The sequence below is a fragment of the Neoarius graeffei genome, chromosome 28, assembly GCF_027579695.1.
Source record: "Neoarius graeffei isolate fNeoGra1 chromosome 28, fNeoGra1.pri, whole genome shotgun sequence".
NCBI lineage: Eukaryota > Metazoa > Chordata > Actinopteri > Siluriformes > Ariidae > Neoarius > Neoarius graeffei.
Window position 1 is genome coordinate 49,988,305 of NC_083596.1, and position 16,175 is coordinate 50,004,479.

The window sequence follows — 16,175 nt, forward strand, 5'->3', positions numbered from 1 at the left end:
CTCACTTTAGTGAGGCCTTTCTTTCAATATGCATGGTAAATGCCAATCATATTCATTCCACAATGGATTTGCATTTAATCATTTGGCAGACGCCTTTATACAAAGCGACTTACTTGTCCTAGCAATCCGAGAGTTGAGCAGTTGGCTTAAAGCCCCAGTGGTGGCTTTCTGAAAATGATTGGATTTGGACTCTCAGCTTTTTGGTAGAAGCAAAAGCTATCATAACAACTGACCTACAAACACAGGAAAACTCCTTTTGTTGTGCTAATATTTCAGGCTAATTTTGCATCTTTACCAATGTTTTATTATTGTCCTACAAACACGAAGACCGATATCACACTGCTATTGGTTTAAATGTAATACTGATACATATGATTTATAAAGCTAGCTCTTCTGTACTGACGAGAAATCGAACGACTAATTTATGTGACTAGTGTTGTGATCTAGCATATGAGTTGCCTTGATACCTTTTCATCGCAGTCATAATCTGAACAAAATGACATTTAAACCATGTGATGATATATTTTATTTATATAATTCTTACATATTCTCTCATTTCATAAACAGGCATTGGATGGTTTCCTGATTGCACTGAGGCTGGACGGGAATATCATCTACGTATCTGACAGTGTCTCCTCTCTCATTGGGCATTTACCAGTAAGTGAGGTGGAGGTGTTTTGTGTCAGAACAAAAAAGATCATAGAAGCAAAACGTGTGCTTTTGCTTTTAAATTGATAAAAAAGAGGCCATTTTAAAATCATGTCCAGAGTAAGACTTTACTTTGAATTGGGAGTCTCATCAGATGCATGTATTTTCACATATTATTTATCAGCTAGCTAATATGAGTCAACCTGACAGGATTTCTGAAGAGACTTTTAAATCTTATTTGTAAATGGTCACAATAATCACTGCTAAGGCTAGTCAGCGAGCTAATATGAGCTAACCTGACAGGATTTCTGACGTGACTTCAAAATCTTATTTGTAAATATTCATAATAATCACTGCTAATGCTATTCAGCTAGCTAACAGGAGCTAATCTGACAGGATCTCTGCGGTGACTGAAATCTTACTTGTAAATATTCATAATAATCACTGCTAATGCTAGTCAGCTAGCTAAACTGAGCTAACATGACAGGATTTCTGAGGTCACTTTTAAATCTTGCTTCTAAATTTTCATAATAAATCACTGCTAATGCTCGTCAGCTAGCTAACATGAGCTAACCTGACAGGATTTCTGATAGGATTGAGTACATTTTCATAATCTTTACTGCAGTTTTAACTAACTAGCTACTATGAGCTAACCTGAAAGGATTTCTTAGAGGATTTCATGTCTTATTCATAAATAGTGACAAACTTATCTACTGACATTTACTCACTGGCGAATATAAGCAAACTTTCCAGGATATTTGACAAAACCTTATGACCGAGTGTATTAAACTGCTTTTGAAGCTCCTTAGAAATCCTAAAAGGCAGTTATTTCAGTTCGTATATGGACTCAAAGACACTTCTTCTGATCTCCAGGCAAACCATTCTCTTAATTTGGATAAAAACGCTGCCAGAATAATCTACTTGGTCAACTAGTTCCTGAATGGAGCTCTTACACAGACTACAATGGAACAGTATTTTGATAACCAGCCTAATACGTCATATAATTATAACATTATTAGCAAAAGCCTGATTCTGGCACGATGAGGATCATTATTTTCAAGCCTTGTTTTGTCCCACAGAAGATAAAGGATTTTGAGGTGCCATTCATCATATGAGGGCTTTTGAATAAATTGGACCAAGGATGATAATTCTGCAGATTGTGCTTAATGACTCATGCTCCAGGATGAGTGATGACTAAGAGACTGATATCTTGGCTGGCTATATTTAGGTAGCACGACCCACACACACCATATTTTCTGAGGGAGTTGGTTAGAATTGAAAGGCTTACAACATTTTGGAGAGAAATTGTTGTGGAATACAATTCAAGCTGTGCAACTGTACTTATTTATTAGATCCAGTTGGGAAATAATAGGCTTCAGAATGTTAAATTGGAAATTTCAATCGATGCCAAAACTAAAATAATAATAATAATAATGACTATTGTAATTGAAACAGATGTTCAGTTTGCAGTGTTCATCTCCCTTCTGTCGTCTCAATAAGCCTATTTCAGATACGTAACCCACTGAAGTACGTTCATTAGTGAAATACAGTACAGTGAATGATGATGTTGGTGTTTCTGGTGTCTTTCAGTCAGACATGGTGGACCAGAACATACTGAACTTCCTGCCTGAGCGTGAACATGCCGAGGTTTACAAACTGCTCTCAACACACTTACTCATGAGTGACCCCATCAGCACAGACTACCTGGAGGGCAGTAAGTAACACACACTTACCCCAGGAGAGATTGTATCCTCTGCAGCCTCACTGTGTGCTGACTAATACAATAGATCTAATCACCGTGACACAATATGTGTGTTCTTCACCTTCACTATCATGCTGTAAACTCTAAAATTAAAAAAAAATTATTTAATCTTGAGAATAACTCGTTTTAAGGTTAACTTGCTATTCTATTCGAATTAAAAGTTCTGCTTTATGGTCCGCTGAAGGTTTCCATCTCCGTTGCCATGGCAATAGCCACCAGGATTTTTCATCTGACCTTTGGACTGTTTGATGTCTATTTTATTCTCTTATGAAGGATTTCTCTATGAATTACTCATCAAAGTCTTTTACTAGCGTGCACACACACACACAGAAGTAACAGTATGCTGCTTCATTATTACATTATCATCTCTAAACTATCTATAAACAGTGGTGTGTATTTTCTCTCTCTCAGATGAGACTCATGTCGAATTCTGCTGCCACTTAGTCCGAGGGAACATTGACCTGAAAGACGTGCCCACGTACGAGTATGTCAAATTCATTGGAGACTTCAAGTTCCAGAACAGTGGTATGTTTTCTTTCTTTCTTTCTTTCTTTCTTTCTTTCTTTCTTTCTTTCTTTCTTTCTCTCTCTCCTCCCCTCACACTAATGACAGATGGATTTTTTTTAAACCTGCAGTAGTGTGGTGTGTGACCTGGAGCTGCAATTCTGACGACAGTGGCAGATCAGATTAAGAACTGTTAAAAATCAATTTTCTGAAAATGCACGTGATCAAAAAAAAAAGCAAGTTCATGACATAAACGAGTCATCTGAATCGATGCTTAAAAAATTATTTCATGAAAACAGTGCAGGTTTGCATTCAAACTTGAGATGTGTGCAATATTTGCCATTAATATCACATTTAACAAGCCAGGTCATGATGCATCTTTTTTTTATTTATCTTTTTGTTCATTAGTTTTTTTTTTTTACTGTGGCTACATTTTTGCAAAAAAAAAAAAAAAGAATTCAGAAATAACTCATCTCATCTCATCTCATTATCTCTAGCCGCTTTATCCTTCTACAGGGTCGCAGGCAAGCTGGAGCCTATCCCAGCTGACTACGGGCGAAAGGCGGGGTACACCCTGGACAAGTCGCCAGGTCATCACAGGGCTGACACATAGACACAGACAACCATTCACACTCACATTCACACCTACGCTCAATTTAGAGTCACCAGTTAACCTAACCTGCATGTCTTTGGACTGTGGGGGAAACCGGAGCACCCGGAGGAAACCCACGCGGACACGGGGAGAACATGCAAACTCCACACAGAAAGGCCCTCGCCGGCCCCGGGGCTCGAACCCAGGACCTTCTTGCTGTGAGGCGACAGCGCTAACCACTACACCACCGTGCCACCCAGAAATAACTCAACATGGATTAAAAAAACAACAGAAATGTTTTACAACATCAGGATTTTTTTATTATTAAAAATTATTTATCTTCAAAGAAAATCAAAAATAATCCTTTTTTTTAATTGAATTTTAGAAACTTCAGGGACTGTGTGATCATCTTTTAATGTCTGATACACCTCATTATTATTCCTGTTTATTTATGAACACACTTTGTATTCTGTAATTATTGGTGTGTGTGTGTGTGTGTGTTTCAGTACCTCCATCATCATGTAACGGCTACGAGCTGATGTTCCCCCGTCCACTGCAGACCTCACTGGAGGAACAGATGTGTTTAGTGGCTACAGTCAGACTGGTCACACCACAGTTTCTCAAGGCAAAGACACACACACACACACACACACACACACACACACACACACACACACACACACAGAGAGTACTACGCTCACCAGCCAATTTACTAGGAACTTCTTGTTGATTCTAAGATCCCTGTTCTTGGCTGCAGGAGTGGAACCCAATGTGTTGTTCTGTTTTCTGTTTCATGCTGAGATGTTTTTCTGTTCACCACGGTTGTAAAGAGTGATTATATGAGTTACTATATCCTTCCTGGCAAAAAAGCTCGAACCAATCTGTCCATTTCCCTCTGACCCTCCCTTATCAACAAGGCGTTTGTTTCCACCCACAGAACTGTCGCTCACTCACTCAGTGTTTTTTGTTTTCTGCACCATTCTGTGTAAACTCTAGAGACTGTTGTGTGTGAAAACCCCAGCAGGAGATCAGCAGTTTCTGAAATACTCAAACCTCATACTCATCTGGCTCAAACCAACACCCATACTGCCACAGTGAAAGAAAGTCACACTTTAAGATCACAATTTTTCCCGTTCTGATTGGCTGATTAGAGAACTGCAGAAAACAGCTGCAGGTGGATAGTTGTTCCTAATGCGCGTGTGTGTGTGTGTGTTTGGGACAGGACTTGTGTAGTGTGGAGGACCCATGTGAAGAATTCACATCGAGACACAGCCTCGAGTGGAAGTTCCTCTTTTTAGACCACAGGTGAGTCAGATGACTCCTGATTCATTCAAATGACTCAATTGAATCACTTCGAGGTTTGCCATATTTTTAGGCATCAGTAAGTCCTGATTTATACTTGATGTGTGACTACATCAGCACCATTGTCTACACTCAGTGCATTTACATGCACATAGAGAAAATCGAATTTCTGCCGTAGCTCGACTGAAATCGAAGTTCTAAATACCATGGAAACACCTTAGCTCGGCTGAAATCGAACCGAACTGGATTTCTCGTAATCGAGCTACGCGACCTAGATTATGCGATTGTAGCCGAGCTACTTAGTGCATGTAAACCCTATCGAGCTACGTAGTCGAGCTACGTACTTACTTCAGCACTGCCCCTTCCGGGAGTGACGAGTGACGAGACCACAAGTGGGAAACACAACAGCCTCGGTCGGCATGACAACATTAGTAGAGATGTGCACTTCTGGAGCAATGAGGAGATAGAGTTCATGCTCATTCAGCTTAAGGAGTTGAATATATGTTGCTGTCCTCGTCGTCGTTCTTCTTGTGAACACGGAACTGATAACTTTGTTTACACTCTTGAATAGCTCTTCTTCATGATGACAACCGGAAGTGTACCAACACGATGGGGCGTGTAGCGCCACCTGTGGCTCGGGTGCACAATGTACCTCACACAATAGCTCGATTTCTTTGTGTGCATGTAGGATTGGATTTCTCTGGCACCCCTGCTAGGACCCTTTGCTCGAGTACCGATAGTAGCTCGATTTGGATGTGCATGTAAACGCACTGACTGTGAGCACCACTGAAACAGTTCTCTATGACGTGTTGCAAGAATCAAAATAGAAGTCAGTGTTTATTTTGAATAAACAATAAAATTCATGAAATAAAACATCACATAATGTGCTGTTGTATTGTTCTGAGTGTAATACAGGTCAAAGATTATTTACAAATCAGTGTTTTCAGTTTTAATTTCAACATACCATCCCAACTTTTTCTGATTTGGGGGTGTATAATGAGGCCCACCTTTGTTGTGTGTGTGTGTGTGTGTGTGTGTGTGTGTGTGTGTGTGTGTGTGTGTGTGTGTGTGTGTGTGTGTGTTTAGAGCCTCCCCTATCATTGGCTACCTGCCGTTTGAGGTGTTGGGGACATCAGGATATGATTATTATCACGTGGATGATTTGGAGCTCATTGCTCAGTGCCACAAACAGCGTGAGTGTCTCTCTCTGATGTCTTACTCTCTTCTTGCTGTTCATTTGCTCTCTCCTTCCTTTTTTAAGAAAGGATAAAAAAATCCTTTCTTATCCTTCCCCCTGTCCATCTTTGATCTGCTCTGATAAATATGAGAAAGACTACACTGATAAACATTGTACAAAATAGTGAAACATCTAGCTAGCTTAGGATTAGTTGCTCTTAGACTTTAAAGGGGAACTGAAGGCAAAATTTTTTAATCGTCAAAATTCTATTTATCTCATTTTATTAAATATCGGAATGCATTTCTGACAGCTATTTTGTCACTGTTATAGCAAGTTCTGAGTGTTTGAAATATGCTCTGTAATATAACAGTCCATATGTCAAAGCAATGGCCATAAACGAGATTTGTTGAGACCTGTGCGAGACATCGTAGGACGGAAGTAAAACGTACAGCGGAAATCAAAGTGACCACCATCTGCCAACGTCGTCAAAAGACGCGTGCGCCTTCTTTCGAATGCTGATGTAATCAAACTGGAAGTTTTCCCTGTGTCCGAAATCGCTCCCTACTCACTATATAGGGCACTATATAGTGGAGACACCATTTTGTAGTGCTGTCCGAAACCTTAGTGAGGATTACGTGGGAAATGCGCTCCGTATAATATGTATTTATCACAAAAATACACGCATGTATTTATTATTTTGAAAACCCACCAGCCACCTGATCTGGCACGTTTTAATTGTGCAACAGTAATGACATACATACCAGTGCGACGGACTTGTCCTTATCCTGTTGTCTTTCCAACTCTTCTCTACTCCACGTTGGTTCGAAGTCGTATGGAATAATCTCCATCGCTGATGAAGCTGGCAAATCTCAAAATTAATCTAAATTAGAATGATATGGTCGCTGTGTAAACAGTTTTCAAAATGGCAGCGCTGACACTTCACGTTTGAAGTCTCGCACAAATCTCATGAAAATCGCGCGGATAAGCGACACCTGCCGTGGAACAAACGAACTACGTTCAACATGGCTAAAAACCGAAAAGGCCGATAAGTGTAACGTAATATGCCAATACGAGTCACGATATAAGGTTAATAAAACTGAAAACGTAACTGAATAACACGTTAATTAAGAAATAAAGCAAGTTTAAAAATGATTTCAGTCCCCCTTTAAATCCAATGTGTGAAATAAAATAACATTCATTGAGCTGGGAAAAATAGGCAAAAACTAGCCATATTGCTCGCAACAAGCGCTAACTCCTGTAATTAATAAATAAATGATAAGTAAGTAAAACTCCTACAGTCAGACATTTCAGGCAGAAATAGGTCACTGTGTGTGTGTGTGTGCTTGACAGTGATGCAGTGTGGGAAGGGGAAGTCTTGTTATTATCGCTTCCTGACTAAAGGGCAGCAGTGGATCTGGCTCCAGACGCATTACTACATCACCTACCACCAGTGGAACTCCAAACCCGAGTTCATCGTCTGTACACACACTGTGGTCAGGTACACACACACACACACACACACACACACACACACAGCTGTAGCCACACTACGTGTGTGTCCTAAATCATAGAAGGTCAAAACTGTGAAATTATCACGCATATTGGAAGTTATTTATATCTGTCTCCATCTAGTGGCCACTGTGTGTCACTGCAGCTTCATCTAACAATTGCGTGAACCAGAGCTGCTTCAACTATTTATAACTGAAAAAGCAATCCATTGGCTCCATTTATGAGCATGATGAAATATATTTCAAATATTTCTGGGCTCATAGAGCTTTCTGTTCCTGGTCTGAGTTAAATTCAGTGCTTGAACCCCTAAATATATCTCTCTCTCTCTCTCTCTGTGTGTTTGTGTAGTTATGCTGAAGTCCGTGCAGAAAGGAGGCGAGAGTACGGGCTGGAGGAGAGCTCTGATATATGCACCACCTCAGTAAAGGTGCTGGACACACACACACACACACACACACACACACAAGTATTGTTCATTATGTGCTATGTTTAAGTTATGCTTAGTATTAAGTGCGTTTGTGTGTGTCGGGGCAGGAGGTGTGTCTAGATGTGTGTACTCCTATGGACGCACCGCAAGACAGAATCAGCAGCGCTCAATCAGCTTCTTCACACAGCTCGCGCAAATCCACACACACTGCACCATCTGACTCGGCATGTGAGTGTCTCTCTGTCACACACACACACACACACACACACACACACACACACATATATATATATTAAAGCATTCACACTAACAAATGGAAAAAAAAGATGAAATACGCATCTTATAATCTGAGATGTATGGTAATTTGTTGAGCCGTGTGTGTGTGTGTGTGTCCTCACAGCAAACTCTTTGGTCCGGTATAAAGAAAACTGCACGTCACCACGACAATCAGTGTCTATAGCAACCGAGAACTCAAACAGGCTGAGCCACGGAGCCACAAAGGTACACATGCACACACACACAAACACACACTCTCTCTCGCCTTATTGCATATTACATGAAGGAACTTCTTTTCATTAATGAATCACGTTTCTCTGTGTTTTAGACCCTAATTCAGAGACAGACCTCATTGGAGCCCCCCTCCCCCTCCCACAGCCAGGCGTCAGTCATGGTCAGTCTCTCTCTCTCTCTCTCTCGCTGTTTGTGTGTGTCTGTTTCCCTCTCTGTCTGTCAGTGTGCTAATACTATATATATATATATATATGTGTGTGCGTGTGTACAGCACCAGGCGGTGTGTGCAGGTCTACCTCAGCCTCAGTTAGGTGTGATGCACCAGCTGACGGAGCACCTGGAGAAGAGGAGACTGATCCTGCAGCACGACATCAAAACCCAGCAACAGGAGCTTCATCACATCAAAGAGAAACTACAGCTCACTAACCTGCAGGCACGCACGCGCGCACACACACACACAGTGGAATAGACCGTCTTTTTGTGTGAGTATGTAATATTTTGTGTGTTTGTGTGTGTGTATAAAACAGATGTTGCTGCAGCAGCCAGTGCATGTGGATTTTCCTCATCAGGCTTCAGCTCCAAACAGCCAGTCAGGAATCCTGCAGCACAACAACACACAACACCCCAAACCCCCACACTGCACAACACACACAGCCTCGTCTCACACACTGCACCGAGAGCAGCCCAGCAGCTCCACCACACAGGTACACGCACACACACGTGCGTGCGCGCACACACAAAATGTACACAATCCTGATCCACATGTTAACCTATGTACATGTGTGCATGTGCAGCAGAGGCTGGTGCAGATGCAGAACGTATGCGTTCCGGTCCAAACACACACCAGCGTGACGATGCCACTCTACAGCAACCCCATGATGTTCTCTCCAAACCAAGGATACCGCAATATACCGAACACACACACACACCATACACACCATATACAGCACACACACCAGCAAACAGATGCAGACAGTGGGCCAGAAGGACAGTTACGGTACACACACACACACACACACACTCTCTCTCTAATGAAATAGGTGTATTGTGCTGAAGGGTGTGTGTGATTGACAGGATGCTGTTAAACCAGCCGGTACAGAATCTGGTTCCAGACAGCAGTGGAACAGCAACCTCACACTGCAGCAGCACTATCCAGCAAACCAAGTGAGTGTGTGTGTGTATTGATGCAGCACTACCTGTTCATACGTATTGCTTTGAAATATGATATTACTTTTGAATGATGAGTGTGTGTGTTATGTAGATATTTGGACCAGCAGATGATGGCCCCCTCTCTCCCAGTGCAGCAGGTCAGCTGTAACGCTGTTCTCATCCCCTCCCCTGTGTTCACTTCATCAATAATGATTTCCCACAACAGTTTCATCACTCCTGGAGCCACGCCCACCTACACGCCCAACCCCCAGAACAACCAGCAGGGCCTGCGCATCCAACAGCATCAGCAGTTCTTTCAGGTAAATGAGTCATTGGAGAATGATTCCCCTTTGAATGATACAGTACATCTGAGAATGATTCACTTGTAAATGATTCATTGTGAGAATAAACAAGCACAGAAAACAATTCATCATGAGACCACTTGAGCTCAAAATGATTCGTCTGCTCACAACTCACCTCGATAAATTCATGTTCGAGTGATTTTCTCTGAGAACAATGAATCAAGACAGTTGGCCTCAGAATGATTCATTTAAGAACAATTCACCTTCGTGTCTTAATATTATCGAGCAGTCTCCAAACATTTGAGAAAGATTCATACATTTTTAAATTCATGCTAAAATGATTCATGTGGGAACAATTCAGACAGAACTATGAATGTGAGAACTGTTAACCTCAGAATGATTCATTCAAGAACGATTCACATTGATAAATACCTATTAGAATGATTCATATTTTAAAACAATTCATCCATCAGTGATTTAAATGGATAAGATTCACTGATTTGTTTTACAAATCTAACTCGTTCATCTAACCTTTCTGTTTCTGGCTAAGATGCAGCCGCAGGGTCTCATTCAGAGCGGCCCCACTCAGGCCTTTTTCCACACAACTAACGTCCAGCCGCAAAGCACTGTGGGATACATACAGCAACAACAACAACAGCACCTTCATTCTCAGTCTTCGGCAAGCAGCTTATCAGATTACAGGAACATACTTCCACGGTAGCCCCACCCCTCGGTGGGAGGACCAGAAAAGCTCCTGGGATAGTGTACGGAGTGGTTGGCTCTATGGCCCAAGAGGAAAGGATGCTGGGAAGGCAGAGTGCGTGAAATTCACCGCCAAGCCTCAAAAAACACCAAAGCCAAAATCCCTCTGTGCCACGAAAATGGACATATGGTGTGGTGAGCTGAGAAGCTCCGCCCTCCCAGACACTGCACACAATGTTGTGCCTGTGGGAGGGGCTAGCTGTCAGTCACAGGAAAAGCCATGACTCCCCCCCGCCCGCCCGACATGGGGTAACTGGTGGACTGAAGAGAGACTCTTCATGACGACTCAGAAGGAAAAAAAAGTGCTTTTGTAAAACCTGAAGTTTTATAAATTATGGGTTTGTCTAGATGTTTTCTGTCATGTTTTGTTTCATTTCTTTTTTTTTCCCCCCACACGGTTATGGCATTATCGGGTTTGTGCTCAACATTATTGAATATGAAAATCGTGCTGTTAGCAAAGAAAAAAAACATTGCATTCACACTGTTAGTGGTACGACAGAGTGGTGAGAAACTGTTCATTTTTGATAAAAGTTACGATTTTACAGCAACAGGAGGCAGAGCGAGAGTTGGTGAAGTGAAATGGGTGGGGCAAAGTAACACTTTTGAGCCAGGTACAGTTTATTCTTATGCGAATGAGAAACAAATACGGCAAATACCAACAAAAGCTATGACAGTGTATGACTCAGGATTCTTTTTGTGTGTATATACATCAATCAGCCGTAACATTAAAACCACTGACAGGTGAAGAAGTGAATAACATTGATTATCTCATGACAATGGCACCTGTCAAGGGGTAGGACATATTAGGTAGCAAGAGAAGAGAACAGTCAGTTCTTGATGTTGATGTGTTGGAAGCAGGAAAAATGGGCGAGCGTAAGGATCTGAGTGACTTTGACAAATTATGATGGCGAGATGGCTGGGTCTGAGCATCTCCAAAATGGCACATCATGTGGGGTGTTCTCGGCATGCAGTGGTTAATAAAATCTTTCTGTTTTCGGCAGCATTAACGTTTTCATCAGTTTGTGCTATAGTAGCTCTTCTGTGGGATTGGACCATATGGGCTAGCCTTTGTGCCCCATGTGAATCAATGAGCCTTCGACACTCATGACTCTGTTGCCGGTTCACTGGTTGTCCTTTGGATCCTTGGACCACTTTTGGTAGGTACTAACCGCTGCAAACCAGGAACACCCCACACGATGTGCCATTTTGGAGATGCTCAGACCCAGTCATCTAGCATCACAATTTGGCCCTTGTCAAAGTCACTCAGATCCTTACGCTCACCCATTTTTCCTGCTTCCAACACATCAACTTCAAGAACTGACTGTTCTCTTCTCCTGTCAGTGGTTTTAATATGATGGCTGATTGGTGTGTGTGTGTGTGTGTTGAAGTTTTGAGGGGGATTGTGGGTGACCTGTAACTGTGTAAAGTTAAAGTAATTAGCGTAAATCACAGGATGTCAGCACACGTGTTGGTTCAGAGTAGCCAGTTATATACATTAAAATTATTTATTGAACTTGATAATATTAACTGCTTTGAATGTATCATGATTTTCAGTGTTGCTCAATAAACGGACATGAAACTGGCCCATGAACATGGTATGTGCTGCGAGGAAAACCATAGCAACCAGCACTAATCTCAAATAAACTCATGACGGTTAGCAACATGAGGTGATGAAGGAAGGTCAAGAAACAAAATCACAGGATTAGCATCAGAAAAATAATACAGTTTGTAATTAGCTACTGATTAGCTCATTTTAAACAGAAAAACACACTGGACTTGTGTTACAGTTCATAAAATAATTGTTTACACCAACAGGAAAGAAACTATATTAAAACATATGTATGAATGCAGCGATGAGACCAGCCTGACGTTTCACTGTGTTTCGTTCTTTTCCTCTGTCCATGAGGCTCAGGCTTCAGTTGGCGTTTCCTGGATGAATAAAAGCTGATGAGGAATTCAGCTGAAGGGGAATTAGCCGGAACGAGCCGTAATTTCAGCCACTTTCTGACAGCCCTGATGGCAACTGACAACAGGAACACTCTGTGTGACGAAAAACATCAAAATATACATCACAGAGTGTTCCATGTAGAAATGTTTCAGTTCTTAAAGTGAAACATTAAGAGGAGATGTGCTAATGTTTAACAGGAACACAGCTGCATGCTAACTCTAGCTATTAGGAAAACACTCCAGCTGCCATTTTTATGTTGTGAAAAAAAGTAATAGGATGTGAACACTTTAAAGTCAGAATCACCTCCTGAATCCTTCTGAATTTTCTCACATTACCAGAATGTGACATCACAGACAAACTTTACTTTATTACACATGCTAAGCTGCGCTAATGCTAGCTCACAAGCTAGATTTACAGTACACAGGCTAACACAGCCTCGCGCTCGAGTCAAACGAAAGACATTCAAAGAAACCTCTTGCTTTCACAAGCAACCCATTTTACAGTCAGTTCACTGACAGTGATGAAGTTTGTTTGTTACGTGTTCAAGTCAAGTTGGTTGCTCGGAAGCTAGCTGGCTAATTCACTGATCATAAACGGTAAAAAGTACAAAAGGTTAATTTTTATTCTGGTTGGAAAGAACAATACAAAATCACATGACTGTTCAAAAAATATATCGCTGTTTATTTTGTAAAATGTAAATTAGATTGAAACACGTTCACGTAAATAAAAATGAGTATTTTGTTCTAAGAATTATGAATGTCTTCTCTGGAAGCTTTGTGCTACACAGCTTAAATTATTATTATTATTATTATTATTATTATATAATCTACTGATAATATCTTTAAATTATTTTTATACTCTTAAAAAAAAGCTCTGATATTAATTATCATGATCCTGAATTATTTTTCGGTGGTTAAATGAGAAATAAAAATCTTTTAATCAGGTTACTTGCCTTTCTCTTTATGTACGCTATTTCGAATCAATCAAATTAAAAATGAATTTAAAAATGTCAATTGTAATTTACATTGTAAATTTTTTAAAATGGCATCTATTACAGTAGGTACGTGTTTATCTCCACGGTTTGCGGCTGCCATCTTGGTCCCACGAGCCGTGATTCGGATTTCCTCTTGCAGCTTGAGGTGTTCCCAGAAAATTCCGAACTAGTGGATTGTTTTGCGGAATTCCAAGGAATCTGATTGATGAAACCACCGGAAAAACACAGCCACCACCTCATTTTCAAATTGTTTGGTTCCAGTGTCAATCGCGATGATCGTGAGCTCGTTGGTTGTTTTGGTCATAAAATCATCATTGTTTTTGAAGGTGACTAAAAACAGTCTTCAAACTATAATGGACTTTTCACTTCACTACAAGTGAACCAAATTTCAATTAATTTGAACAACGACCACATGAGTTTTATTGCCTGCAAAATTTGGTTCCATGGCCCAAGAATGGAAGTAGATATGAAAGAGATTACAAGGAAATATGATTCCTGAATATTTCACACCAACACTTCTCATGAAACTTCACTTTCTTCCATCAGGCAGCTTATTCGGCTAATTAACAGAATTCCTGGTTAATTAATTAGGCCGACTTTATTATGGGGTATCATACATTTTTAGAAATCAGAATATATCATGGACAGGGGCAAAAAGCATCTCATCTCATCTCATCTCATCATCTCTAGCCGCTTTATCCTTCTACAGGGTCGCAGGCAAGCTGGAGCCTATCCCAGCTGACTATGGGCGAAAGGCGGGGTACACCCTGGACAAGTCGCCAGGTCATCACAGGGCTGACACATAGACACAGACAACCATTCACACTCACATTCACACCTACGGTCAATTTAGAGTCACCAGTTAACCTAACCTGCATGTCTTTGGACTGTGGGGGAAACCGGAGCACCCGGAGGAAACCCACGCGGACACGGGGAGAACATGCAAACTCCGCACAGAAAGGCCCTCGCCGGCCCCGGGGCTCGAACCCAGGACCTTCTTGCTGTGAGGCGACAGCGCTAACCACTACACCACCGTGCCGCCGGCAAAAAGCATATCCTCAATATTTCAAGTCAACATCTCAACAATTAAAAAGGTTACGGCAAAAAAAAAATTATAATTTTTATGCTTCAAGTCACAGGTTTTGTTTTCATTTCAATGGAAAAATAACGACAAAATAATGCAAATTCATGCAAGTTTCAAATTACCACTGTTTTTGTTATTTTTCAACCTATAAACTCGATCTTGGTATCATTTTAAATAGTTTCTCTCTGTATTATTTGTTTTCACATTTAAAAGGTGCTAACTGCAAAATCATCTAAAATTTTTAAATTTTTTGTTGTGCGTGGCATTTTCCTCTGTCTCGCAAGAACAATATCATGCAGAATAGATGTGATCATTTTGATGTCCTGAGGGTTGCGTTTCTCCGTTTTGGGATGTTTTCCTCCGTCTTGAGGTAAACAGTACGGCCCTACGGAAACAGGAAACAGATGAACGTGAGGAGCTTTAACTAATTAGCATAACTATGGAACTGCGTCACACCAAGAAGGCGACGCGCAGAAAACATTGTCGCCAGATCATCGCAGGACTGACACAGAGACAAAGAACCATTCACACCTACATCCCTGCATCAACTTCGGAGAGTTTTGAGTCACAGGGATGTAATTTGTGGTTGACGTTCACGCATAGATCTGTGAAACAAAAGATGAATATTTATATCTTTTCTCTGTTCCTGCTTTTGTGTTCTTGTTTCTTTCTCTGTAAGATCAAAACATTCAGTGCATAACTCCATAGCTGTGACTATGGAGTCGAGCTTATGCATTCTAGAGCTAAGATAATTAAGCGTTAGGTAGAATGATTTAGTTATCTGTCCAGAAAAATGACACGTCATCTAACCTTGCTCTATCTTGCAGTTGCACTCACTAGGCAGGCTTTCCTTTTCTTTTCCGCTGATGGGAGAGCCAAATCCGCCATGTTCGCCCATGCCTACTTGTTTTGGTTAAAAGTAGGTCAAACAGACATGCCCCACGGTGGTCATGTGATATTGCTGCTTGCTTGCTTCAGCAATCTCCGGAATTGTAAAATGCGGGACGCTTTTTATCTCAGCAAAACATTTACACACAGGATACACGGTGTGTGTGTGTGCAGCAGCGCAACATCTCGAAACTCCAACAACAATAGAAATAGAACATCCATCCATCATCTGGAGCTGCTTATCCTGTTCTACAGGGTCACAGGCAAGCTGGAGCCTATCCCAGCTGACTAAGGGTGAGAGGCAGGGTACACCTGGCTCAGAAGTCGCCAGATCATCGCAGGACTGACACAGAGACAAACAACCATTCACGCTCAATTTAGAGCCACCAATTATCCTAACCTGCATGTCTTTGGGGTAAACCGAAGCACCCGGAGGAAACCCACAGAGACACGGAGAGAACACGCAAACTCCACACAGAAAGGCCCTTGTCCTCAAACCCAGGACCTTCTTACTGTGAGACGACAGTGCTAACCACTACACCACCGTGCCACCCAGAAATAGAACATTTTGCCAAGAATTCAACTTTGTGGGGCGGCACAGTGGTGTAGTGGTTACT

At 41.3% G+C, this 16,175-nt stretch overlaps 1 protein-coding gene and 1 long non-coding RNA gene across 8 annotated transcripts in view; one reads left to right on the forward strand and one right to left on the reverse strand.

Annotated features, from left to right (window-relative positions):
• Nucleotides 1-11,557, forward strand: part of npas2 (neuronal PAS domain protein 2) — a 54,631-nt gene extending 43,074 nt beyond the window's left edge. For 6 of the 7 annotated variants that reach the window (XM_060913249.1, XM_060913248.1, XM_060913247.1 and 3 more), the window contains 17 exons: nt 568-657; nt 2,239-2,362; nt 2,822-2,935; nt 4,013-4,131; nt 4,729-4,811; nt 5,895-6,001; nt 7,336-7,483; nt 7,843-7,921; nt 8,029-8,149; nt 8,322-8,422; nt 8,526-8,591; nt 8,703-8,864; nt 8,959-9,135; nt 9,226-9,428; nt 9,506-9,595; nt 9,693-9,900; nt 10,433-11,557. In XM_060913249.1, coding sequence (XP_060769232.1) covers nt 568-657; nt 2,239-2,362; nt 2,822-2,935; nt 4,013-4,131; nt 4,729-4,811; nt 5,895-6,001; nt 7,336-7,483; nt 7,843-7,921; nt 8,029-8,149; nt 8,322-8,422; nt 8,526-8,591; nt 8,703-8,864; nt 8,959-9,135; nt 9,226-9,428; nt 9,506-9,595; nt 9,693-9,900; nt 10,433-10,603 — 2,163 coding nt within the window. In that variant the 3' untranslated portion in view covers nt 10,604-11,557. The remainder of the gene's footprint in view (nt 1-567; nt 658-2,238; nt 2,363-2,821; nt 2,936-4,012; nt 4,132-4,728; nt 4,812-5,894; nt 6,002-7,335; nt 7,484-7,842; nt 7,922-8,028; nt 8,150-8,321; nt 8,423-8,525; nt 8,592-8,702; nt 8,865-8,958; nt 9,136-9,225; nt 9,429-9,505; nt 9,596-9,692; nt 9,901-10,432) is intronic. The other variant, XM_060913253.1, reaches the window with a different exon arrangement.
• Nucleotides 11,558-14,781: 3,224 nt separating this feature from the next.
• LOC132876032 (uncharacterized) lies at nt 14,782-15,739 on the reverse strand. Its single transcript, XR_009651908.1, has 2 exons — nt 15,481-15,739; nt 14,782-15,055 (listed from the first exon to the last, which is right to left on the reverse strand). It is a non-coding gene; the product is annotated as an uncharacterized LOC132876032 (long non-coding RNA).
• Between the last annotated feature and the right edge of the window lie 436 nt (nt 15,740-16,175).